The sequence below is a fragment of the Glycine max genome, chromosome 17, assembly GCF_000004515.6.
Source record: "Glycine max cultivar Williams 82 chromosome 17, Glycine_max_v4.0, whole genome shotgun sequence".
Classification (NCBI taxonomy): Eukaryota; Viridiplantae; Streptophyta; class Magnoliopsida; order Fabales; family Fabaceae; genus Glycine; species Glycine max.
Genome location: NC_038253.2, coordinates 12910493 through 12938198, shown reverse-complemented (window position 1 = coordinate 12938198; position 27706 = coordinate 12910493). Strand labels below are relative to the sequence as shown.

The window sequence follows — 27706 nt, the reverse complement described above, 5'->3', positions numbered from 1 at the left end:
GAAAATAAGTAAGTTTAGTCACGTTATTAAATTATCTAACAAAGTTACTACTAAAGATAAAAAAATATGTTTTTTTTTAATCAAATTAATTCAAAAAAATTTGTAAAAATAAAATTAATATTTTTAAATTTTTAGAGAGATCTTGAGACCCAAAACATATTTAACCTCTTTTTTTCGTAAGTATATTATAATATTTTTGCGTCTGGGTAGAAACTTGCCATGGTCAACGCTAGGTAAGTTAGGTTGGTTTTCTCCCATGGGCCAAGGTGCCTGATTATTATACAAATTGGATTTTTAGTCTAGTTCAAAACAAATTATATCTTAAATAACATTGTTCATCAAAATAAGTATAGAGATGGATGATTTAAAAAAAAGTGATGGAGTGTTAATTAGTTTTTTGATTTGCATAAAAATTTATAGGTTAAAATATATTTTTTATTTTGAAAAAATTAGGATTTTATATTTTTAAGAAAACAATATAGGCATAATCAAGCCACATGTTGTTTTGATATTTGGATTATGTGACTTTTTTTACTTAGAATTGATCCAAAAATCCGTGAATAAGAAATAGAATAATAATACATAAATTATTATTCTTTTTTTTTCTTATCACATAAAAAATCTTATCATACTCTCAATTTATTTATTTTTTACTTTGGATAGCATATTCAATATCTATCTAACATTTTTGTAAAATTACCATTATATCCACACGTGGCATAGTAAGTATTGGGAGGTTCATATTACTTTTTTTGTTTATCGGGAGAGTAATGGGGTTGCACACTACTACATAGTCAACATGGCCCACTCTAGCAAGCTGGCCTGTATATCCTTGGTCATCCCCTACTAGCTGGATGTACTCTCATTTTGTTACAAGACCTGATAGTAGGTCCATTCCAGCCTGATAGCTTTTGGGGGTTCTATCCTTCTTGTTGTAATAAAATAAATGTACATATTTTTTTATTTTTTTTAGTAACAATTACTATTTTTATTCCTAAATATAATATTATTTTTTAAAAAATAAATCGCCTTTTAAGATTTTTATAAATTATCTTTCGTATTAATTATTTTTTACTCAAATACTCTTAATTAATTTATAATAAATATTATATATTAAAAAAATAAATATATTATCTCTCTTATAAGAATTGGATAAAAATGTTAGCACATCTTAATTATTTCATTAGGTGAAAAAAATAATTAAGTGAAAAAAAATAAGAAAAATTCAACCAAAAAAAGTAAGATTATGAATCTCAATAATTTTAAGGATAATTTTAACAAAATAATATAAATTGCCAATAAATTTAATATTATTAAGTATTAATTATATTAATTATTTTTCTTACTGTGTTAATTAGTTAAGAATAATCTTATATTTAGAAAGGAATGTAAAGACATTATGAACAAGGTTCCAAAAATTTCATTGTAATAATGCATGGGGACGTTGAAATGACGTTACTAGAAAAGCACAAATGTTGGTGTAATGCATGGTACGGGTTGAAAGAGATTTAAGCCAAAATCATTAGTATCACTTGCTAGTATAATGTATACTTCCCTTCGTCTATGAAAGAATTTTTTTTTAAATATAATTTTTAAAGTAATTTTATTTAATTATTTCATATTATTATCTTTAAAATATTCTATTTAATTGAGGTGTTAATTTTAATGACTTATTTTTATTTTTAGCATCAAATTCCACTGAATAAAAAGTTAAAAAAAAATTAATTTTTAATTGAGATTGATGTAATTAGATCTAATTATATATTACCTTTCTTAGTAAGTGTAAATTGATTTTTTTTTTTTTTTTTTATATTTGAATCCGGAAGGAGTATACATGGTATAATTAGGTTTGAGATGCTGATATCTAATTAAGAGTCGACCCTAAAGTCTGGTGTACTTTAATGCGTGACATGTTAATATATATAAAAGAAATGACATCACCATCTCCCTAACCACACCATATAAAGTCCATGCATCATGGTGAACTTTGCGGTGGTTCTCATCATTCATCAACATACATATAGAGTCCTCAGTTCTCATGAAATATAAAAAATAGCCATTCCTTTCTATTTTCTCATTTGTTGTGGCAACATGCTTTTGGACTGAAACAGGAAACACCAATTGATTATTAGCCTCTTAAAGTGTTGCATTTGCATTGCCATCTTCTTTGCTCTTCATTAAGAAATGATTCCTAAAGTTCATGCAGGCCCGGAAATGGCAATGGCTAGCAATGAGAGTAGAAGAATGGTCACTGGGAATTTGATGAAACGTGTGCTTGCTTTGGGTGACAAGTTGAGGGTGTTTCTTAGTTTGGCTTGGGAGAGTGTGTGGAAGATGGGGCGTGATGATCCAAGAAGGGTCATCTATGCATTCAAAGTGGGTTTCTCTCTTACTCTTGTGTCTTTGCTTTATCTCTTGGAGCCATTCTTCAAAGGCCTTGGAGAGAATGTTATTTGGGCTGTCATGACCGTCGTGGTAGTGTTCCAGTTCACCGCAGGTCAGTTTTCCTCAAAATTCAATCATTTTCTATAAATGTTGATATAAAAAGGTAAATAAATCAACTCATTAACATCATTAATTAATTTATGCACCTTTATTTATACTCAAACTTATAAACTGAGAATAAGTCAATGATGTAAATGATATTATAATCGATTTTTTTAAATAGGATGTTGAGTTCAAACTCTACAAATAAAAAAAATGTAATTAAAAATAATCACTCACATTTTTTTTATAAAGATTAATTATTAATAAAAAAAACATTGAAAAGTTTGTATCAATTAATAAAAATTGGGCGATAAAAATATAGAGACTAGTTATCTGTGTCCCTGTTCCTCTAGTTGAAAAATGACACATGGTTAATAAAGAACTATATTCCGTGGACACCTATTATAAATGACCACAATTTCTAACATTCTATAGATCGCAGGGGCAACTTTATGCAAAGGGCTTAACAGAGGATTTGGAACACTATCAGCAGGATTACTAGCATTTCTTATAAAGTATTTTTCAAGTGGATGTGGCCACGTCTTTCATGCTCTTGTCATTGGAGCTACAGTTTTTATAATAGGTACACAAGGGTCCAATAATTTCAGTATGTCACCTTATTTCTTGTGGTATCCAACTTGTATAATCCAAGGTTCAATCTGGTAAGTCATTACTCAAACAATCGACTTTTATCAAAAGAAATTTAATTCAGCTAGTTAAACAAAATGTGTAAGTAAATCATTTGATATTATGTTGAATTCTTATGGATAAAAAAAATCATTTTTTTTCTTCACTATCCACCATCAGAGCTAAATTGTAACAAAAAAAACTTTGGTCTAAATTTGTGTCGTTGTTCTGGCAGGTGCTTCATCCAGTTACATGAGGTTCTTTCCCTGCATAAAGAAGAATTATGATTATGGTGTCAATATATTTCTGTTGACCTACAACTTGGTAGCTGTTTCCGGTTACCGGATTGATAATGTCTTCAAGATGGCGCATGAGCGTTTCTCCAATATAGCCATAGGCGTTGCCATATGCCTTCTGATGAGTCTATTGGTATTTCCAAATTGGTCAGGGGAAGCTCTTCACAATTCCACAGCTTCCAAGCTTGAAGGCCTTGCCAAATCTTTAGAAGGTAATAAGCAAAAAATCATAACACGTACGCATAGTATCACAAATTTACAACTTACGTATTTCCTTTTATCACAACTTAAAAATCAATAATATACTTTTGTGTAAAGCAAATTATCAAACGTAAAATGTTGCAGCTTGTGTCAACGAATATTTTTATGGAGAAATGGAAACTTCTGGTGACAAAAAATCATCTGAGGATATATATGAAGGTTATAAGGCTGTTTTGGATTCGAAATCTACGGATGAAACACAGGTAAGCCACCCATCTATTTTTAGTTCTTTTTAAGACAACCCGCGAGCATTATTAATGTGAACTTTTTTTTATAGGTAAATATTATTATTAATTTGTTAGTTTTATTAATGGGAAGGTTTCGAGCTCTTGATCTCTCTCTCCTTCTCTTTAAACCACCAAACTAACTTTATAATTCTTTATTGTTAAGCTGGCATTAAAAGCTGATCTAAAGAGAAATTATTCTATACACATGATAGACACAAATTGTGTGCATTAAGCCAACCAATATAAAATAAGAGTTTCAATGTAACTACTGTAAAAGTCTAACAACTTTACCACATTTGAGAATATATGATTGAGTAACAGTAATTTTTTTTTACAAGTTTAGTGTATTCTAATTAAATTTTGCTAAATAATTGCATAAATCTTTTCGTGTCACACAAATTTATCACATTTAAAATGATAATATATCAGTTGTTGATTAGCTTTGGTATACTCATCTTTGCACATCAGGAGTAAAAGAGTCTCCTGATCATCATCCAATTGTTCTGTTCTGAATTGTGCAGGCATTACATGCAAGTTGGGAGCCAAGGCATTTATGTCGCAAATTTCCATGGCAGCAGTATGTAAAAGTTGGAACTGTTATTCGTCAATTTGGATATACTGTTGTATCCCTACATGGCTGTTTGAAAACAGAAATTCAGGTAACATTTGCTCACTGGTATATATTTTACAATTTATGTGAAGGTCACAACTTTAGCATCCAAATTTTTTGTCTAACTCAACATGTATCCAGCCTTCACATTGCACATTCCACTAATCCTAAATGAGAAGAGTCAGAAGACACTACTTTCATGCATGTCACAGTTACTAATGGCAATTCTACACAGTAATAGAAAGTCACCAACACAAAACAGTTGGTTACTATTATTAAAATAAGTGTAGTAAAGGGAACCTAATCCATGTATCTAAGTTGGCAACAGATGCTGAGTATGTGAGAATTGATCAATGTTCGACTCTTACAGAATACACTTTAGGAAGGAATGATGAACTTTAAGTGTAATTAAGTTTCGATCGAGGATTAATTAGTCTCATAGTTGGTCTAAAGGATCAAAGCTTGTAGAGACACCTTGGGGTAGCACTGGGGAGCCTAAATCCTTAATTATAGTGGTATCAAATAAAAAAGAAGTGTAGTAAAAGAAATGAAAAAAATCATGCACCATCCTACCAGTATTATTTACTTTATACTAACCCTTTTACAATTTACTATGATAGGTTGCATCGTTCAATTTTTCCTTAGTCCACTTTTATTTATGCAAGATTTTTCTCCTGAACTTGATATTTTTCTTTCAGACACCACAATTTGTTCGAGTCCTATTCAAGAACCATTGCACAAGACTTGCCAAAGAGGTATCAAAAGTGCTGATAGAACTTGCCAATAGCATAAGGAACCGTCGTCATTGCTCCCAAGAAATCCTCTCTGACAATCTCAAAGAAGCCCTGTTGGATCTCAACACTGCCATAAAATCTCAGCCTAGACTCTTCTTAGGCTCCAATGACTACCAAGACAACAACATGCCGGTCATACCTGGATCACAAGAAGCAGGGAAGAAGACAAACGATGCAAATGGTGTTAAAACGGACTCTTTGGCATTGCAAGAGTGCAAAACCAAAAGGGCATGCACAGAACAAGAACCACCAAAGGAATTAGCAGAACGAAAGGTGTTAATAAGACCCCAGTTGACTAAAATCGTGATCACTAGTCTTGAGTTCTCTGAAGCCTTGCCTTTTGCTGCATTTGCATCTTTGCTTGTGGAGACTGTGGTAAAACTGGACTCTGTTATTGAGGAAGTTGAAGAACTTGGAAGGTTAGCATGCTTCAAAGAATACATAACCGATGACAAGATTATTGTGAGTTGTGAGACACCACAAGTTGATGTGTTAAAGGACCATGATAAACCTTCTCGGGATGGCTATGACTATGAGTAATGACATGAGAGACTCAAGATGTGTGAATGCGTTCGTGCCAAAGTGCACGTGTGTACATGTATGTTTAATTATAGAAACCTATGCTTATCTTTTTTTATTATTATTACTACACACAAGTTCCACTTCCTGGTGTGATTGAATAAAACGTGACTGAGTTGTGATTGAGCCAACGCAGCATAATTATCATTATAATTAACGTACTACCATTGCATCAGACTTGAGTCTATAAATTTGTTATTTCCAAAGTTTATTTTACCTTTTTTATAATTATGTTTGTCATGTTTTATAAAATATCTTTAAATAATATTTGATGTACCGTTGTCTTCATAATTAATGCTTTTTATTTATTTATAATTAATTAAAATGTGGGTAACAAATGTTGGCATAATTTTAAAATCCGTCCGACCAATTCGCACAAATGGAAAAGGGAAAGGATGTGTGTCCAGAAGGGCATTTTTGTCCATTCAAGGTATTTTAATTTTCCTAGGAAGCAATGACGGCCAAATTCCAAATATAACATTCTTGGTCCATTAACCAAAACAAAGAAGAAGAAAAAACAGAACCCTCTTTGTCCAAACTAGCTGGTGATCATTGTGTAAAAAGAGAAGGTCAATCACTGAAAACGAGAGGTAAATAGTACACGGATTCACGAAGCTGTCAATTGTTTGTTGAATTGTTGTCGGTTTTGTTTGAGTTTCGAGTAAAAGTAATATTAATCCAAATTAATGAAATCGATTTTGGTTTTATTTTTGAATTTTTTATGCAAATTAAATTAAATTAGATCAATTGAAATTAAGTTAGTTTGGCTTGGATAGGCAAATTAACCTGAAAGTTTAAATTTTTTATTGTCTCAATTTTTTTTATTTGTATAAGATACTGATACTAATTCCTTTTTCTCATATGATGTAAGATAGTCAAGTTAACTCCTAGATTGTCCATTGCTTTCCGTTTTTCTAGAATTCAAACCAATGATCAACATCACTTTTTAATTTGTGTATTTTATATTTGTTTGATCCTAATAAAAATATTATCTCTAAATTAGTAAGATTCCAATATTCATTTTTAAGCTGAAATAAAACATTTGACACAACATAAATCTATAAACAAACTGGCCCAATAAATATGACCCAAGTTTTGTGTAGATAGGGTCCAATAAGAGCCAATGTATGATTTTATTCAAGAACTTATGGAAATAGATGCAAGATATTTTGCAAGCAAATATGGATAAGGACATGGGATAAGGAGATGAACTGTGGTTCAAAAGAAGAAGAGCAGGATAGTGTTTAGTTGGTCATCTGTGGATGGCATATTGCATTCCAAACTCACCATCACTCCAGGGTTGGAAGACAGGTCCATGTTGCTTATTCGGCTGGAACATAGGCAAGAATAGAGTTAATGGCAAACCTCAGATTAAGTACCATGATATTGATCTTACATTCCCAACTTCTCTGGTCGACAAAACATTTTTGAGAGGTACTACTATCCTTTTCTCTATCTCTTCAAGTTTTAAACTAGTTATTAAGGTACTGGCAAAAGAAAATTTAGAATCTATTACTATTTATTATTACTATGATTCATCAACTAAAAAAAATATAAAACCAAGAGGGTCTAGACGTGTAGTTCAGTTGATTGGGCTAGTTGCGTGAGTATTATAAACTCCTATTTTCATCTATTTTCGATTAATATGGATAAAAGAAAAATGAATTGAACTGGCACGCTAAGATTCTCTTGTTTGAAAAACATTACACTTAGAAAAATAGGGAAATTTTGTGCAATCTCACAAAATCTTATGATTATCAGTGTAATTTACTTAAATATATGAGATTTGACAAAATTTTGATCAGGGAAGGAGCTCAAATGCTGCTATAGGGCTACAATTGATGGATTCAGTGCAACCAATTTCCACGAATGTTGTGACTTCAAGGGCCCATGTGTGATAATCGGCTACACAAACAAGTCTTTCAAGTTTGGTGCATTTAACCCTGAAGGGTATAGAAGCACAGATGACTACTACGACACATTTGATGCCTTCCTATTTTACTGGATAGACAATGAAACTACTAAACCCATCATGTTGCCCAAGGTTGGTGGAAGTGGTGCAGCCCTCTTTGATTATGCACGTGGGGGCCCACAATTTGGAGCAGATGGGCTTCTCATTGGGCCCCCATTGGCCCCAGTTATGGGTGGCTTTGCTGGGCCTGATACCAATTCTGGCATTGGTGATTTAAGACAAGCCAAGTCTAGATTGGGATTGTCTTATGCCAAAAGAGAGGATGGGAAAGAGTCCATTTTTGGTGATGAGTCAAGGGCAACCCTTGAAGAAGTGGAAGTCTTTTGTAGTCCTCAAATTGCAAGCTTATATTAGAATTGCATATTGAATAGTGTGTGTGAGTTATAAATCTCTAATATTAATGTTTGATTTCTACGAATAAAAAATATTAGAATTGCATAAAAGGGGTAACCGGGTAAGGAATATTAAGCTATATATTACTACCTCGTTGCCTTTCATGAATGCATTCCACGTCTATAACGAGTCAATGTCTAATATTTTGTGCATGAATAGCCACTTTACCCACTTGGGCCTTTGATCACATCTTCCACTAGAAAGATTCACTAAGAAATACATGTAAGTACCAATACCTATATAAATTAACTTCCACTGAGGATGCTTTTCACTCATTTCGTTTTCAACTCTGTTAGTGGAGAATAATGGTTGAAGGAATTGTTTCTTAAACAAACCACATAAGAACTTTGCTTAGCGAGGAAAAAGCCACATTAATACTTTTAGAATTTTGATTGGATTTGGAACGTAGCAGAGGGGCGGGAGAATCTGTCAAAGCCTTTATCAGATTATGGATCTTTCGTGTTTTAAGAGTTTTGGAATTGTTAATCCTTTAAGAAAGTGTTCCAGTTAAAATCTTGCAAAGATGCTAGGGGGACAATAATATGCTTACTTCAGAAGAAGGCATACATGTGTCATGTATACTTTTGTTTGTACTCCCACAAAACATTAGTTATTACTTTATCTGTTATTTTATAAAATTAAGAAAATATTATTCTTTTATAAGTTATCTTAATTTTTAATTAATACTTACTAAATAGAATGAATAAAAAATATTCATGATATCAAAGGATAACTAATCAGATTACTTAAACTATTATTTTTATAATTAACCGGACAAGATTCTAGCCTACAACCTTATCATTCTCGAAATTGTTAGAACTGGTCTATTATTATTGGCAAATAGAGGAGTTTGGTGAATAAACTATCATTAGGGCTATACAGGATAGATAAGTCAGCGCCAGTTTCTTAAATAAAATTTCAATTGTGATATGACAACAACACTAAAAATATTTAAAAGAACTCTATATAAGTTTTATTATCCTTTATCCTGCTGCCTTGTGTGCCTGCAAAGATGTATTGGAAACCTGGCAGTGTATTTCACCTTAGTATTTTCCTTATACTTAATTAGGAAGCTCGTGTGAACAACGAATATTTAATAAATTTCTTAATCGTTACCCAAAAAACTTTCTACTAATGAAAAAAACATTTTAAAATAGAGATAACAGATTGTGGCTTCGTGGAAACTTGGGTGCTACTTCAAATGGCTCTTGCATGAGCGTTGAATACTTGAATTGAATTGACAAGCACTGGCAGAGAAGTTTATTTTATTAAGATTCGCACCAAAATGTCTTCATTTGATTAATTTTTTCCAAATTAAGCTTCATATCTCAGCTTATAACAGACTTTCACTAGCAAATGGAGCTTTTTCTTTCTTTACTGGATTTACTTGAACCAAAAAATGCAAGCTAAAAGACTCTAACTTATAAGCAGAAAATTTTGTATAAGCAGAAAATATTACTGGGAGTGGATCAACAAATTCTGACAAGATGGTGCTCTTTATATTAAATTAGTGGAGGCCTACACACTTCAACTTCCTCTGCTACAGAATTGTTATTGGAAGAAATAGTGCAGAAAGACCTGCTAATAATAATAGGAAAATGTAACATTAGTTCATAGGTTTGATTTTAAGGATCTAAAAATAACAAGGTTTTAGTGAGAAAGAAAATATTTATTATATTAGAATTTAAGACAAAAGTGTAATAAATAAAAACTTATTAGCAATTTAAAATCAGTCTCAAGTCCTGAGATTAACAAAACCGATAATACTATTGTATTGTGTCTATGTTTGTATACAAATATACAGCATCTATGATAAGGGTCATTTAAAATTTTAAATCACAAATAGACTAAAACTGCTTAACTGCGAGTTAAAGCAGCCTAAACAAAGTCGAGTTTCCAGAGATAACCAAGTAATTTGAACAATTGAGATTCTGAAGGTGGTGAAGATACTTATGCTTTCTTCATGAGATTCTGAATGTGAAGATACTTATTCTTTCTTCGTCATATACCAGTAAATGTGTTTTATGAACAGATAGAAAATAAGAGATATAGATAACAATTGTGCTTGACTGTTCTTTAAGACAAATTTTGACTCCACTTAATTGGGATCATTAGCTAGCAATTTTAACAATCACGCTTAAGAGTTGAAGTTATGAATTAACAGAGAGAATGATTGAAAAAAATGATAATCACTTCTCATTGATATCTACAGTTTTAATTATAATAGAATTATTGTAGTGAATGTTACTATTGGTGAATAATTATGTTAACTGTTAGATTAGCATGTGCCTTTACATAGGCGGTGGCTTCTGAGTGACTAGAGTGAGTGACTGGAGAAAAAGCCAAATGCTACACTGTACAGTCACCTCAATGAACACAACACTTATGGGGTGGGATGGCTGAGCCTAAAAGCAATTCCTCTTAACTCACTCCACTGCTTAAGTGGTAAATATGGTAGAATTTCTCAATTACCACTGATGGGTTGACATAATTCTTCCTTATTTCCACAAAGTATAACAACAAAGCTAGATCCCACGTATTCAGGTCGACTACATAGACCACACACGACGTCATTCAACGCGGTTAAAAATCAAAGTTTTGGAAATACAAAGTATTCCAATAATTATTTGGTTAAAGCTGCTAATTTATTGACAGATAATCTATTAAAAGGTCAATAAAATCTATCATCCTCCACTAATGCAAAAAGGACAAGCCAGCCGTTTATTGGATGCTAATCAAAACAACTGTACGTTGAAATGTCTTGTCAATTCTAAATGTAGAACTCCATATCAACTTTGTTTTTAAAGGGAAAAAACAAAAATGAAATGACCACTATATCTGGCGGCTGTTTGACCTAAAGTTAAAAACTAAGTCCTGTTATTCACATGCATAATCTAATTCCTTTTAGTTTTGTCTTCTACTTTCATATTTTCAAAATTTAGCATCTGTACCATTGTATGATTGGGATATAAAAGTGCCATAGTCCTGTAATCTTTCTGCATTGAAATTGTGATATAGAGCAATGTGACTAATAGAATCCATTAGACAAGCATTTGAGGTAAAATAAAATAAAATGTTAGTTGAATATATATATGAAACAAAAAGGCAAGGAAACCCTGTGTGAATACAAAGCCATAAAGCACTAGATAGTAGGGGGAAAGGAGTTTGAGGCTTTATGAAGTTTTCCTCCATTAATTATATAACCTTATTTTATACAACCACACATACACATGGCTGAATATAAGCCAACTCCGGCAATATGGATAAAAGTGATGTTGCCTGGACATTCTACATAACAGTTTAAATGATAAACATAATCAGAAGCAAGCACATCAAGCAGAAAATCATTTCTGCCTGGTACACGGCAAGGTGATTCTACTCATTATTTAGCACTCCAAGACATACATTAAAAGGCGTTTGTCTCAGATTCCTAATAAAGCCACACCAAGTGAAACTACAGATAACTAGTAGTCCTCAAAGATCACCACCTCTCGGATCCTCTTATTTGACTTCAAATTAGACTTCAAATTAGACCTTGACCGCAATTCAACACCGTGCATTTCAAGAAAAGTGAGAATGATCTTCCTTCTGTATTTTTTTCAGATTTTAGAAGGGTTCAGGATATGAGATTGAGTTAACTTGATCATAACCATCATAAGGGACATCCCCATTTCCATAAAGGTCCATGGAATTCCATTGTCTAGTGCAGCCAATTTGACTGAGATTATCAGCAAATTCAACCTCCCCATTGAAATTTGAGTAGGACAAACTAGATGAAGTTTCTGGATGTTCCAATGATTGCCATGGTGCCATCACACTTGGTAAGTCATACCGTGGAAAACATTCAGCCATGGCATTTTGTAATTGAGAGTAGTCCTGCAGTTAGTGAAGGAAAAATGTCAGTAACTTCTCCCAAACCTACCTAATCAATTTCAATTCTCAACTTTCTTTGTTCCTATATATAAAAATGTATACCTTTGATGAATCAAGAATCATATCAGGGGAGATCCAGAAGTTTGAAGGATTGGTGGTTTCCACAGAAGCTTGGTTAAACTCTCCCATTGGAGCCACATTGTATGGAGAAGTTATAGGGCTTGAATAACGGCTCTCGTTGTTCAGATGACTTGCTTGAGAGGAAGCATCACCAGAGTTGCTGAATGGCTCACTAGAGAATTTCACTGAGGTGTCACTCCCATTGATGGAACTGCTTCCAGCCCTTTTGCCCTTGTGTTCTCCCTGTGATGCACTTGCCTTCTCATTCTTCTTAATAACTCGGCACAAGGCAAAACCACCCTACGATGACCACAAACAAACCAACTTGAGTCTTTCAGTGTAAAATCAACTAAGGCCAACTAAGCAAAAATTAATCAAATTTCTTGGATCTAGGAGAGATTTACACCAATAGGTTATGACCAACTACATAAGTAAACTTGACATTACATTTTAACTCAACTTTTAAGGCTTTAGTTTATGAATATTTCTTTTAGTTATATGTTGCTCAACTTTCTTATTTCGACTCATGTTAGACTTCACATCAGATTTGTACTCCAACACTTTACTAAGTTAAAATCTTACACACCTCAATATAGATTCAATGACATGAATTTCTATAAAGCTAAGTGTATAAGTTGATTTTAGCTCATGATTAAATGCAAATTGTACCTGGAAACATGGTGTGGCTTGCCCTAGATCATCGCAGAGGCGATACTCATGCATGACCCAATCAGTTCTATCCCCCAAAGGGGCCCTTCCAAGATAGAAAACTAAGGTCTTGCGGTACCCTACAGTGGATGGATTAGACTGGCACACCACCTTTCTGTCTTTACCAGTGGCTTTCCAATACCCAGCTTTGGTGGCTCTATTTGTTCTTGATCCATTTGGGTACTTGCGATCCCTTGGACAGAAGAAAAACCATTCCAAATCCCGTTTTGGAAGGAAAGACTTCTCTGCATTTCACACCTCATGAATTAGGCTTCTAACTAACATTTCCTTAGAAGGGAAAAAATGCAACAAATAAACAAATAAATGAATAAAATAAACCATTGTTTTTTTCTTACTAAAGAAATCCTATTGAATCAACTTTTACAGCTCAGAATGATTAACCGCTAAAGAAAAAGTGAAGAAAAGAAAAACAGACAAAACAGTAACACACTGCTTTCTTTCTAGCATTCATAAAGTTGCATTTCACACTGGTCTGGTCCATTTCACTATGCTAAACATTGCATCAGAAAGGTTTCCTTTTTACGTGTCTACACATAAAGGATGCAAATTAAATGACCAAAAATGTGAAAAAATTGAAGATTACCCGGCAATTCCCACGGATCAAATTTGTACAAATCAATCACAGGGATAACTTCAAGCTCAATTTCAATCCCCTCCACTTTTCTCTTAAGGTAGTAGCCCACTAATTCTTCATCAGTTGGGTGGAAACGAAATCCTGGTGGCAGTGTTGCCCCTCCCATATTAAAAGAGTCACAAAATTTTTTGTGAAGATGATGAAGAAAAAGTAGCCAAAAGCTATATAGCAAGAGAACAAAAAAACAAGTAGTTTCCAGGATCTTTTGGAAGGATTATTAGGCTATTATAATTATTGCTAAGTGCCAAGACTATATCTATTAAAGATCTGAAAGATCCAGAAATAGAAGCTTTTGTCTACTATAGATTTTTTCCCAAATGTCAAGTGACACTTCCACAGAGTGCACCCATTGAATGCAAAGATCATCGTCTTGAAGAAATTTACAAATCTCTTATGGCACCTATCCCCCTCCAACCCCACCACCAACCCTTTAGTTTCAAAACCTTAAAAGCTTGAACAGAAAAGAATGAAATTAACTTAAGTAGTACCAAGATGTTAAAATAACTGTGACTCAAACTACTTTCGACCCCAATTAATTAAGTTTGCAAAGAAAAAAATGAGAACTTTGTCACCAGTTTTCAAAAGGGTAAGCCAATCAAAGCCCAAAATTTTAGAATGAACAAGTTCAGAAACAGCACTGAAATTGGGTGAGATATGATGAGATGTGATACACTAAGACAAAGTGGTAATGGATGTGTTGTAAGTTCTTTGAGATGAGGATGATGAGAGAAGGTAGAGTAAAAGCATAAGTCGCTGATGGTGTGCTATTTATAGCATTTGAGAAGGGAACCTTAAGTCCAAAATTTAGCACACCGAAAGTTTGAGAATGAGATTACTTTGTCTCAAGTGCACCCAAAATTCCAAAGCAAAGTGGCCCACCACTCCAACCAGTTACACGTTCACACTACATAGTTTACTTCCGGCCAATTCAATTAATTTACCGTTATTTTATGGTTTCCATTTCATGCGTTTTTGGGTTCTTCCCAAGAACTTACTAGTATTCATTCCTTCATATATTAGTTGAAGAAGAATGGATTTCAATTTCAACACCAAGTAATGTAATGTAATGATTTTTGCTTGGCTTAATCAGTAGCAAAAGCAGAGGGGAGTGCCTCTAATTTCATCAAAGTGCGTTTCAATATTCAAAGTATTTTGATTAGTGAGTATATTCAATATTGACCCGTTTAAGCCAAACGAAAATGTTGAAACTTGAAAGTACAAAATTATTATCCAGGAGTCTTAAAAGCCACTCTTGGGAGAATTTCTCCCTCTCCTTTTTGGGACTTGTAAACATTCTCTCTGTTTGAATCTCTGCTTTTTTTTTTTTCTTCAAAAACATATAGAAAAGTATGCTTAATGTGGGGCTGATAACGCTATATAATGCGTAAATTGATAGTGTTTTGAAAGGAAATCAAAAGGTTAAAAGCAATCACCTGTATTTAAAGTGATAACAGTGTGAACCTTAGTGTTAGTGCCTATTTTTATTTACCATTGGAGTAAAGTTGAATAAAATTAATGTTTAAAAAGTTGAGAAAAGAGTTGCACTAAAATATGTGTTTTTTTATTAGAAAGTGTACAAATTAATTTTGTAACAATGAAACAAAGGCTTAAGCTAACTACTTCTCCTAAATTAATAATTATAATTTCATGTTGTTACATGATTAAAATAGTTTTTCCCCTCATAATCTCACATGCATGCAATCCGAGTAAAACTTGGGGAGGTGCTTACCCAAAAATTTGAGGTGTTTGCCACTGAATGACAACGGGAGAACGCGCTAAAAATTTTAAAAGATAAAAATAAATTAGCATGATCACATTTCTAATTTTCTCTCTTTCATTTTTTATAATAAATCATCAATTCCATCCCTAAATATTACTCTAATAAATAGTCTTTAAAACAATATATGTATATATAATCCAATCCTTCTAAGTATTATAAATCATACTAAATAATTTTTTAAGTATTATAAAATCGTTTAAATTAGTCCCTGAATGTTGGTAAAATATATCAACAAAGAGACTAAATAGATAAATATTCAATTCTTTAAGAATTATTTATAATCACAGGCTCTGGTGGTCAAATATGTAATTTGCTTATGGTATACAAATCTTTTTAATCCTTAGATTAGTCTTTGTTCCCACACCATATCCTTCCTTCTTAAACTTTCTTGCCTGTGAACCTCGACGCCACCGCCGATGTGATTTCCGACGCTCCTCCATCGTTACCGGTAGCTAGTCACCACTATCCACCGCCATTCTCCTCCAATCACCACCCACCACTGCCACAAGCGCCACCGTCACCCACCAAACCTCCTCCACTCGTTCTCCCCTTTTATCCCAAATTGCTTCTTGCTATAATGTTCAGAGAACGCACAATGAAAGTCACTACGCGCTCTCACTTGGAAGAGGCTTGGAGGAGGTGAGAAGTGGGGAGATAAGCGAGTTGTGTTTCGCGAGAGTGGCGGTCTTATTAGGAGGGTACCTCGAGAGAGCTTGAGAGATCAAAGAGCCTCATCGAGCTTGCCCCCACCTGTTAATGAACAAAAACCCTTTAAGAGAACCCATCAGTGCAGCAACGAAAATCCTTCAAATGGAACCTCAAAATGAAACGCATAAAAAAAAAAAAAAAACCATGGAAAAGCACATTCAAGAAAACAGATCCAGAAAAAAGAAATAACACTGTTTGGGGACCTTGCTCTCTCTTCAGCTTTGGGAAAACTAATGCAGACCTCAAGATTGACCCACCACGACCCTTGACGAGATTGAGGACGGAGTTGACCTTGTCGGCGTCGTCTGTTCAGAGAAGCTCGTGGGTACAGTTGACAACGTGCTTGGGTGAGGATGATGGAGAAGGAGGAGGAGGTTGGTATCCATGGTAGTTTTCTGTAGTCTGTGAAAGTCTAACAAAACATTCTTATTTTTGGTTAGTGAGGAACAGAGGAGGAAGGATATTGTACGGGAAGTTGAAGATACATGATGTACTGTAGAGTAATCTAAGGATTAAAAAAAAATTGTCCACCATACATAATTTTACATACTTGATCACTGTAACTTAGTCCTATTTATATAATTTTATTACTTCTTTTTTTTTTGTATCTAGGAGGTGTAATTTTCATCCCACCCTATTGGTTCATTTTTTCGATAAAATAATATTTCTAATTATTATTTCATGTTTATATTGAAGATTAAATCTCAGATTTTATTAAAAGATTTAAGTGTTAAATCACTTACTCAATAATTTTTAATTATAATTTTATTACTGTAAGGATTACTTATGAAAGAGGATGATATTTGAGGAATCAAATTAAAGGTTTATTTATCCACAAAAGTCTAGCACAAGTGCCTAATAACTTAATCATTTAACCATATGATAGACTTTTAATTATTGGTTATCCATACAGAATAACATGTGGGAAGAGGAGTTAACCTTTGACTATTTTTACTTATTTGAAAGGTTAATTTCATGACTTTTACCTATGAGATAGGTAAAAAATTAATGGTTTATTTGTTTTCCTTTGCCAGCCAAACTTCTTTTTGGTTTTTTTACAGCAAGCCAAACTTACTATTAGCACCTTTATTTCCATCTTCTTTCTTTACCTTCTCCTTTTCCTGCATCTGAATTATGCATTTCGATACTTGTTTATGGGAGCAACTAAAAGGATAAAACTTTCCTGTTTGGTGTAGCCTATGACCCTTGCATGTTTCTTCTATCTTTTGGAGTTTTGGTGTTGATGTGTTGGAGAAGCTGGGACTTTGCCAAGCAAACATTCGAAGACACGACACATCCCAGCTTCCGTATCAAAAATTGAACAATTTAATTTAGATAGACTATCCGTATGAAGTTTCTTATATACACCCTAAATTAGTTAAAAATCACTTCAATATAGTAATTTCTAAAATTATCATAATTTTTTTACAGTAAAAATTATTATAATTATTAATTACTATAAAAATTAATCATCTTCCCTTGTGCTATCATAAAAAATTTTACAAACTGAATGATAATTCAAAATTAATGAATAATAATGTAACAAATATATTTTACACTATCCTTCTATTCTCATTAAATTCTAAACTGAAATATCTTTAAGGTACAATAGCTTTTAATTTTCAAGTGCACGAGATCTAGGAATACACACAATTGATTTGATCGGAGCTTTCACTGTCTTTAAGCTCATTGGAGCCTTTAATGGACAAATTGATGAGTAAAAAAGCTGAAAATTTGGATCCCTAACCAAAAGAATGTCTAAATATGCTGAACACATACCATCAGCAACAGTGGCGTGACTCCCATTTGATCTGTTTAAACTTTAAAGCATTAGTGCTTGCATATTTTATAATTGAATATAACTAGAATACACTGTAAAACTGATATTTTTTCACACCATTATTCAATAACAAATTATCCATTATAATTTCATCAGAAATGCTTAAGGTATGCTTATTTGAAGAAAAAGTGAAAAAAGAAAAAAATGAATAGCAAAAAGATATAAGATCCATACTTTTATACTTATTTTTATTAAATTTTTATTTTAACTCACTATTTTATCTTTTTTTTTTCTCTCTATGGAACGGACCCTCATAATTTAACAGAATTTAATATTTTACCGTAAAAAAATTGTTAATGAAAAGGTTTTACGATTGAAGAACTGATATAAACTGAAAATTGAATCCCAAGTGACGAAAACAACACAGTGAGGGGCCACAGAGATTCCATGGAGCTGCTGCTACCGTCAAGTTTTTTCCACGTCATCCTGAATGGGACAAAATGCCTTTAAAATTTTAAATTGAAGTGATTGTGTCATCAAGTGGGACCAACCCTACCAAAAGAAAATTCCCGAAAAGTGCTTAATCAGTTTTTGATCTTTTTTTTCTCAATTCACATGTAACTATGTAAATGCTTTAACCAAACTCCCTCTCAACTCTTTTTAGTGGGGGCCATTTAACACTGTTTGCTCAAGCAAAATGTTGGACAATATTTAGTGGAATATCTTGCATACTTATCAGCCAAGGAGCAAAAAAGGGCAAACTAATTAAAATCCTGGCTTTAATCAGAACTCGTTAACATATGTTTAGATTAAAGTTTACAGATTTAAGTTTGTAAATTAGGCTTGTAAAAATATCATAAGTCTTTTGATGATAAAATTTTACTCTCAAATATATTTAAAAAAAAAAATCAAATATAATCTCAAATTAATTTTCCTATCAAACATATTTTTTTATCCTCCAACCTGAAAATCAAACATACCCTTAGTTGGTTTAATCTCAACTATGGAACATATATAATTTCTACTCTAACCACTATCAGTTTGTTTGTGGAATATTGGAATGATTATGGGTAGTTGGGGATGACTAGCCTTTTTTATGTTCTCAGGGACAAAGTTACGTGTTCCTGGGCGATTTTTTCTTTTTAATTATACATGTAATTTCTTTAAAAAAAATAATTAACTTCTTTTAATCGATGATGATTTTTTACTGCACTCAGTTTTAAATTGCGATTGTACTCCCAGTTATGGATTTTTCTAAATGATAATATTGTAAGAAAATTATATATGATTTGATTGAGTTGTAATTGTAATTGTGTAATCAGGAGAATCCTAAAATCATAGTATTATGAGTATTGCACACACAAAAAAAGTATAACTATAAAAACTAAAAACGACTATTATTTCGTATAAACAACTATATATTCCGTGTAATACAACTATGAAGTCTTCCTTGTACTAATTGTACGAAACAATACACTTCCCGTCTATTTTTTAAAACCAATAGCATGTAAATAGTTGTATTAGACGGAATATAAAGCAAAGTAAATTTGAAAAATAACCAATCAACCTCGTTCGTATGTCTTTTATGAAAGCAACACTCCGTACCAATTAGCATTTTTGTAATTACAATTACGAATTGAACCACAATTTAAAATTCTAGTTTCTGTGCAAGCATATAGAATAGAACTCTGCATAAACTTTGAGTCACCCATGAATTGAATCCATTGCCATATCTATCTGTTTGAGAAAAAAGAAAATTGAAAGTATAGTGTGTGTGTATATATATATATATATATATATATAATTCTATTGTATAATCACTAACGAAGTGATATTCCAAATGTTTTTGCTTTTTTATACTAGGACTAGAACGAAAGAGAAACAACCTAAGGAGAAAAAATACAAGTTATTTCCTCAATATATTGATTTTTTTCAGACATTGGTCTATTTTTTTTTTCTCTCCGTTTGTGGTTAAGAAAGAAAAGTTTGATCAGGCAAAGCAAAACAACAAGAGAGCATGGCTGGCTTGGAAGTACCTTGCACTCTTTTTAGATGTGAAAAAGGCAAAAGGAAATGAGCCCAATAATTAAGCAGAAGTGATGTGTTATTACACTATACTTTGGTTTGATGGATCCCACAACCCTGCCAATTTGCTTTGCAATTTTCGTAGATTTGTCACATTTTTACCTATCAGAATAAATTTGATAATTTGGAGATTGATGGTGAACACAAATTTGGCTTTCCATGACATAGATATAATTTATTGACCTTTTAGAGTTTTGCGTTCACATACTGGGTGGGAGAAAGCAAAATCAAAAAGCTCAAAGAATGTTACATATACAACAACAACAACAACAACGCCTTATCCCACTAGGTGGGGTCGGCTACATGGATCAACTTCCGCCATAATGTTCTATCAAGTACCATACTTCTATCCAAACCATTAATTTCGAGATCCTTTTTTATAACCTCTCTTATAGTCTTTTTGGGTCTTCCTCTGCCTCGAATTGTTTGTCTTCTCTCCATCTGGTCTACTCTCCTCACTACAGAGTCTACCGGTCTTCTCTCTACATGCCCAAACCACCTAAGTCTATTTTCCACCATCTTCTCTACAATAGGCGCTACTCCAACCCTCTCTCTAATAGCTTCGTTTCTAATTTTATCCTGTCGAGTCTTACCACACATCCACCGCAACATCTTCATCTCCGCTACACCTACTTTATTCTCATGTTGGCTCTTGACCGCCCAACATTCTGTTCCGTACAAAATCGTCGGTCTTACCGCAGTCCGATAAAACTTTCCCTTTAGCTTGATCAGTACCTTTGCATCACATAACACCCCCGATGCTTTTCTCCATTTCATCTGTCCTGCTTGAATGCGATGATTCACATCCCCTTCAATTTCCCCATCATCCTGTATTATAGACCCAAGATATTTAAACCGTGTGACTTGAGGGATAATATGGTCTCCTATTTTCACCTCTGAGTTAGAAACCCTCCTTCTTTTGTTGAACTTACATTCCATATACTCTGATTTGCTTCTGCTTAGGCGAAAGCCATGTGTTTCTAGAGCTCGTCTCCAAGTTTCCAACCTCTCATTCAACTCCTCCCTCGACTCTCCAAGGAGGACTATGTCATCTGCAAAAAGCATGCATCTCGGCGCTATCTCTTGGATTTGTTCCGTGAGGACATCCAGAATTAAGGTAAAAAGGTAGGGGCTAAGGGTTGACCCTTGATGTAAACCAATTGTGATGGGAAAATCGTCTGACTCTCCACCCTGTGTCCTAACACTAGTCGATACCCTATCATACATATCTTGGATAGCTCGAATATATGCAACCCTAACCCCTTTCTTCTCTAGAGCTTTCCACAAAATCTCTCTAGGCACTCTATCATACGCTTTCTCCAAGTCAATAAAAATCAAGTGCAAGTCTTGTTGGGCCATGCGATATTGCTCCATCACCCGCCGTAATAAATAAATCGCTTCCATGGTCGACCTTCCCGGCATGAAACCAAATTGATTCTCAGTAACTTAAGTCTCCTTTCTTAATCTCCGTTCGATCACTCTTTCCCATAATTTCATGGTATGACTCATGAGCTTGATTCCCATATAATTTGCACAATTTTGTATATCCCCCTTGTTCTTATAGATTGGCACTAACGTGCTTCTCCTCCATTCCTCCGGCATGCGTTTTGACCTCATAATTTCGTTAAAGAGTTCGGTGAGCCACTCAAGACCTCTATCTCCAAGAGTTTTCCACACTTCAATAGGTATGTTGTCTGGCCCCACCACCTTACCATTACTCATTCTTTTCAACGCTTCCTTTACTTCCTGTTTCTGAATGTTACATATGGACTAAATTAATTTACTTTCACAAATAATTAGTTCTTGCCTCGTGTATCATATTGCATTTAGTCCTTTGCATATCCTTGACCTTATCTTCTCAATTTTCATTCTAAATTATATCAATTAATAAAATATTAAAGATATCGATTTGGTGATATATTAGGTTAAGTTTGTGAAATTATATATATATATATATATATATATATATATATATATATATATATATATATATATATATATATATATATATATATATATATACTGAAAATGAAAAAATTTCCGCAGTTGAGTTGAAATTACGTTCAATATATACGGTCATGGCTTATCCAAAATCTTAATGACAGTAATTGCATACCTCATCAGGTGACATTTTAGTATCAGGTGCATCATTCATTGACGTCTTTTTTGGATTTATCTTGCCTCTATAGGAAGTTCACAAATCCAATCGGATTATTCTATGATTCTAATAATGACTTTTAACTTTTTATGGTGGTTGTCATGCTCAGTGTGCGTCTATCAATAATTACCATGGATATATAAAGGTAATGATCACAAAATTAGATTAAGTCTCTTTTGAATATAATAACTATAAGATTCTTGATTGTAAATTTTTCGGAGGGTTGAATTTTATGGTATTTTTTACGATGACATCTTATTTAACATATTTGTTGGTTGCGAGATCTTGAAAATTAAATTTGGTTAAGTATGAAGTTTTTAAGTGATAGATTATTTAAAAATAAATTAATTTTATCGATATAAGTAATATCAATTAATTTTTTTAATTATCCTTAATTGTACAGTCTCATACCAATATAATCTTTAAATATTTCTAGTTCTATTGTGATTCAATTAGAATGTTAAAATAAAAATTGAAATCATGTGTCCATGTTAAGATGAATATATTTGTTTTTTAAAATAAAATATTATAATTAAGTAACATACTAGATACGTAACATTTAAATATAATTAAGAAAATCATGAAATTCTAAAAACACATTTATTTATAAAATGATTGCTTAATTAATTATTAGGTTTATAAATTTATAAATAAGTAATTTTGGATCTTTAGTATACTTATGTGAAAAAATATTAAATGAAATGAAAAGTAAAAAATGTCTTCGTAGAAATTGAACTTATATCGTTTTATTCATAGATAAAATAATAAATCATTAAGATAATTGTTTTGTTTATTTAATAATATTAATATTATTTTTTATGTATCATTCGTCAAGAATTATTTTTTTTAAATTATTCAAATTTATAAATTAAAAAAATTATTATATAAATCTTTTTAATTTTAAGTAAATAATTTGTATATTAAAATAAATTTACAAAAAAATTATATAAATAATTCACATATTAATTTTTTAAATTTATTTATAAATTGGTAAAATAAAAAAATAAACTATTCGAAATATAAAAAAATATAAAATGATATAAAATAAAATTAAAAAGATGTCTGTATTAATTAGTTTTTAATTTATAATTTTTGATAATTTAAAAAAAAATAACTCTTGAATAATGATACATAAAAAATAATGTTAATGTAGTTAATTAAACAAAAATGCAATTTGAAATAGAAGGACTAAATGTTTTATTTTAGAAATAGGAAAAGCAAAATTGTGGATTTGAAATTATATATAAGAAAACCAAAATTTTAATTTAACCTAATTATTAATAAAATTTATAAAAAAATTATTAAATCATTCATCATGTATAATCAGTTAATTTAAACAAATCAATATATTTTTATTTTAAAATTTATTTATTTATGTATTTTATTTTATTTTTTTGTTAAATGTGACTTTTCATCTTTTATATTTTAGTGTTTTTTTTATTATTTTGATCCTTAAAATTTTCCAAAGTCTCGTTCGGGTTCTTTATATTTCTGAAATATTTTATTTGTAAATGCTAATTAGGATGATGAGATGATATGTTAATTAAAATGATGCCGTTAAAATTAACAAAATGACAATATATATAGAACAATTTAAACCCTAAATACTCATGGTTACTAAACCCTAAATACTCATATAATTCATGTTAAAGTTTTGAATTAAATGTAATGTATTTTTTTTAATAAATGTAATGTGAAATTGACTCATATAATTAAGTAGTGATTCACCCACTTTGCTTCTCTATTATTCCTTTTTAAGTTGTCCCTTCGAAACGATATATTTTTAAAATTGAATCACAACTTTAAATATTAACACAATTATTATCATGCGATGTCGTTTTAAATTAACAACACATAGATAGTTTGGTTTGGAAAGAGACAACAAAGAAGTCAGAGATCCTATATCTTTCATTAATGAATTAAAAAATGCAAAGAATATTGACTTATGTTGTACCCAAATAAAAGCCGATATCCATGGTTTGAGTGTGTCTGACTGAGAGCAAAGTAGTAGTTGAAGGCTAATAATTCATTCATATATAAAATATCCAGACAATAAACCTTATTCTTGTCTATGCTTGTCTACTCCTTTTGGTCCCTTGGTCTCCTGGTGCAGGATCATAATGTATATAAAATTATTTTCCTTTCAACTTTGCTCTTAACTTCTTATATATACTAGCATTGCAGAGAATCAAACTCTTGTTCATTGAGCCAAATGGAATTGAATTTTCAATTAGTAATAATTACAGAAGAATATATTCTGATTTCGTTGACTTTCATCACTCGATTCATGGTGTTAGCAGCTAGCACTTAGCACCCTGTATTATCGTACAATTTAAGAAACTGATAAATCAAAATAGCTGTTACTCATTAATTTAAATAAGGAAATTAATGTGACAATCAATTAAGAAAGATTTTTTTTACCAAATTAAGAAAGATTTTAATACAAAGGAATGTGTTGTACATAGCTCATATTAAGCGGGACTAGCAGATGTTGGAGTAGAACGGAACGAGAGTTTGTTTATTATTATATAAACTGATGTAAGTCTAGTGTATTAATTAATATACAAAGAAACATATGTTTTACTCTCGAGAATCTAAGCACAACTAATAAATCTCGTTAAATCATTGTTTGTGTGTATGTGATTTTTTCTTTAGAATTTCAGTTGTCGTTGCTATCGTAATGTAAAAATTTAAATTGATAAGAACTAAAAAGAATATTTAAAGAAAGAGACAATCCTAAACTTAAGATTTTGGTTTTTCCTCAAGCAAATTCACTACCCTAAACTTAAGTCTAGTTCATAAGTATATTACATATGTAAGAATGAATCTCTTAATTCCATTAATAAGCAAAACTTTATTTTTCAACTTTGGCTTATAATGAGCTAATTAAATAACAAACGGTTCTTGATAAAAAAAAATAAAATAAAATAACAAACGGTTAAGGCTTAAAAGGTTTAGCAAAAGATGCATGTAAAGGGAGACTAATTTTGGTCCTGACTTAAAAACAAATACAAGAGTACCTCAATTATATCTGTACAACCAATACAATAACAACAACCAAAATCAAGTTTTGAAGTAGAAAATCTGCAATAAAGAAATACGTGCATTGAATAATTTTATTAGGGTTTGTTTGATTTTCTTCTCACTTTCTGGTTTTAAAAAATATTTTTTAAATAATTGCATACTGATCAGTTATCAATATCTTATATAAAATCTATTAAATTTTGAAAATTGTTTACATAAAAAAATTCCAAAAACTACATCAAGGGATATTTTGTCACCTTTAATTTTATTTTATGGTTCTAATTTAAGAGTGTGAGGCATCTGAAGTGATGATATATGTGATCAGATATGAAGTATGTTGGTTTTGCAGAATAAAATTTATTCTTGATTTCAAAAACTAAGGGTGTATTTGATTAGGATTTTAAAAGATATTTTTTTTATAAAAAATTTTGAGGTATTTAATTAAGATTTTTAAATAATAGAAATAGGTCTTGTGGTATTCAATCATGACTATTAGGATTTTTTAAGGAATTCAATAAAGTTCGATAATACTCAATTAAAATTCTTTACAACTTAAAAAAAAGTTTTCTAATATTCAATAGTATACAAATTTCAATGGATTATTTTTTATGATGGATTTTAATGAATTTCATGAATTTTTTTAGTAAAAAATACACATCAAATAATTTTATCCAATCCCTTGAGATTTCATGAGACTTTCTTGCTTTCATTCTTTCATTTCCTGCCAATTGACATTTTTTTCATCATACATAATCTCTTGTTTCTTTGTTGAAAACGATATACATTCATAATTCTTTTTTTTTTATTTTTTTCTACCAATAGACAACAATCCCTCCATCACTGCGAAAAACGCTTTCTACGTCGATTAAATTGTGCATTCTACATCGATTATTAACCATCGTCGTAGGAGACGTCATAGAAAATCGGTTCCATAGACAACCGTCTTAGAATAAAATATCATTCTAAAACGATTTTTAGCTAAAAACCATCTTAGAAGGGTACTTTTCTAAAATGGTTCTTAGTTAAAAATCATCTTAGAATGGTACACTTTCTAAGACGGTTTTCCATAGGACCGTCTTAGAATGCATTTTTTTTTTAAAAAAAAAGTTAAAATATATTGAGGATTCTAAGACGGTTTTACATAGAACCATCTTAGAATGAATTTTTTAAAAAATAATTTAAAATATTTTAAGAATTCTAAGATGATTTTCTCAAACATTTTAAGACGGTTTTTCAGAAAATCGTCTTAGAATGTGCTTTTTTTTATAAAAAAAAAATCATATACATTAACGTCCCAGCTGAATTCTAAAATTGACCAACTAGTGCCATCAAAAGTATGCACATTGCAAATAATGTACTCAAGATACATTTTGTTATCGGTGGCCTTGTACAGCCACGTGGCCATTTATCCAGTAAGACAAAAGCACAAAATGAGGTAAGAGAAGAATATGCATACATAGGAATTCTAAATCAACTTGGACACAAGGAAGATCCTTGGACTTGGAATAAATTCGTAAGCAAAAATATAATTTGTATCTTGCAGGCCCTTTTATATGGATATTAGAGCTTCATTGGTAAGTAAACAATCTTATAGAACCTAATCCATAGTGTTTTAAAAGGAATTTAATTCTATGGCCAATACTTTAACATTACCTAAAACTAACAAGTCAATATTTTCAAAAACTAATTCCTATAGAAATTGCAATAAAATCATATACAAAAATCAAGACTTGAGGGTAAAAGCACTACATTACCTTTTTGAGAATAATGTTATTTGCACGATAGATGGCCATTTCTCCAGAAGTTGCACTATGGTATGGATTTCCTTTCAGTACCTTCAGTAATATTAAGAAAATGTGTAAGAGATAATTCCTCTCTTGAAAAACTTTTTAGTGAATTGAAATACCATTATTCAAAACCGCTACCATCAAAATAACATTTCAAATTCAAATTTCCCAATTGTTGGCATCCTTATATCTGCAGTAAGGAAATATATTAATATAGCATTGAAAATTGAAGCATGCTACAACAAAGTGTTACAAACAATAAGGGAAAAATCTCAAAAAATAAAACTTTTTAGGTTGTGTACTTCACTCTTAATCCACCACAACTAAGCTTCTTGATTCCAGAATAGTCCTAGAATAATCAGATAGTGACCCAAGTCTTTTTCCATCCACTTTTTTAACAGTTGTGATGGAATTGAAGTAAAGTGCACAACTTAACATTTATGTACCATTTTACGCATTTTGAATGTAACAAAGACCAAAACACACATAGGTCAAATACAAGGAGGTTTTTAGAGATTTCCCACATAAATAGTAAAGTGAGTATTAGAAAGAAGAATTACTTTGGGTTAACAAACTCCTGTATGGCACCTCCTGTTTTTGAGAGCTCTTCAATGTAAGGACCAAGTTCTAAAATCAACTGTTAGAATAAGATGTTGTCACTATGCAATCATGGTATAATCATGGCATGGTTCAACTAAATAATAATAATAATAATTTAGTTACAATTATAACTAAACCATGGTTATAATAGCCTGATATTTCTAGTATTTCAAACATCATTA

At 31.6% G+C, this 27706-nt stretch overlaps 3 protein-coding genes across 3 annotated transcripts; 2 read left to right on the top strand and 1 right to left on the bottom strand.

The window, feature by feature from the left end:
• Positions 1-1995: 1995 nt before the first annotated feature.
• On the top strand, positions 1996-6010 carry ALMT26 (aluminum-activated malate transporter family protein). The gene is made up of 6 exons (NM_001370601.1): positions 1996-2497; positions 2930-3070; positions 3350-3622; positions 3756-3874; positions 4420-4557; positions 5207-6010. Exons 1-6 carry the CDS (start codon positions 2185-2187, stop codon positions 5840-5842), a joined length of 1620 nt encoding a protein of 539 aa, NP_001357530.1. The 5' UTR covers positions 1996-2184; the 3' UTR covers positions 5843-6010.
• Positions 6011-6991: 981 nt separating this feature from the next.
• Positions 6992-8301, top strand: LOC100527047 (uncharacterized). The gene is made up of 2 exons (NM_001370602.1): positions 6992-7315; positions 7687-8301. Exons 1-2 carry the CDS (start codon positions 7144-7146, stop codon positions 8205-8207), a joined length of 693 nt encoding a protein of 230 aa, NP_001357531.1. The 5' UTR covers positions 6992-7143; the 3' UTR covers positions 8208-8301.
• A 3002-nt stretch (positions 8302-11303) lies between these two features.
• LOC100796849 (NAC domain-containing protein 71) lies at positions 11304-14366 on the bottom strand. Its single transcript, XM_003549929.5, has 4 exons — positions 13552-14366; positions 12909-13192; positions 12222-12539; positions 11304-12122 (listed from the first exon to the last, which is right to left on the bottom strand). The coding sequence occupies exons 1-4, from the start codon at positions 13706-13708 to the stop codon at positions 11853-11855; spliced, it is 1029 nt and encodes a 342-aa protein (XP_003549977.1). The 5' UTR covers positions 13709-14366; the 3' UTR covers positions 11304-11852.
• Positions 14367-27706: the final 13340 nt, after the last annotated feature.

Bases quoted from the DNA above. Each gene is read 5' to 3' on its own strand.
- ALMT26 (NM_001370601.1), top strand. From the start codon at position 2,185: ATGATTCCTAAAGTTCATGCAGGCCCGGAAATGGCAATGGCTAGCAAT. The intron at 3,071-3,349 runs GTACACAAGGGT...TTGTTCTGGCAG, and splicing joins AGCTACAGTTTTTATAATAG to GTGCTTCATCCAGTTACATG. The intron at 3,623-3,755 runs GTAATAAGCAAA...AAAATGTTGCAG, and splicing joins CCTTGCCAAATCTTTAGAAG to CTTGTGTCAACGAATATTTT.
- LOC100527047 (NM_001370602.1), top strand. From the start codon at position 7,144: ATGGCATATTGCATTCCAAACTCACCATCACTCCAGGGTTGGAAGACA. The intron at 7,316-7,686 runs GTACTACTATCC...AATTTTGATCAG, and splicing joins CGACAAAACATTTTTGAGAG to GGAAGGAGCTCAAATGCTGC.
- LOC100796849 (XM_003549929.5), bottom strand. From the start codon at position 13,708: ATGGGAGGGGCAACACTGCCACCAGGATTTCGTTTCCACCCAACTGAT. The intron at 12,540-12,908 runs GTACAATTTGCA...TGGTCATCGTAG, and splicing joins AAGCCACACCATGTTTCCAG to GGTGGTTTTGCCTTGTGCCG. The intron at 12,123-12,221 runs GTATACATTTTT...CACTAACTGCAG, and splicing joins TGATTCTTGATTCATCAAAG to GACTACTCTCAATTACAAAA.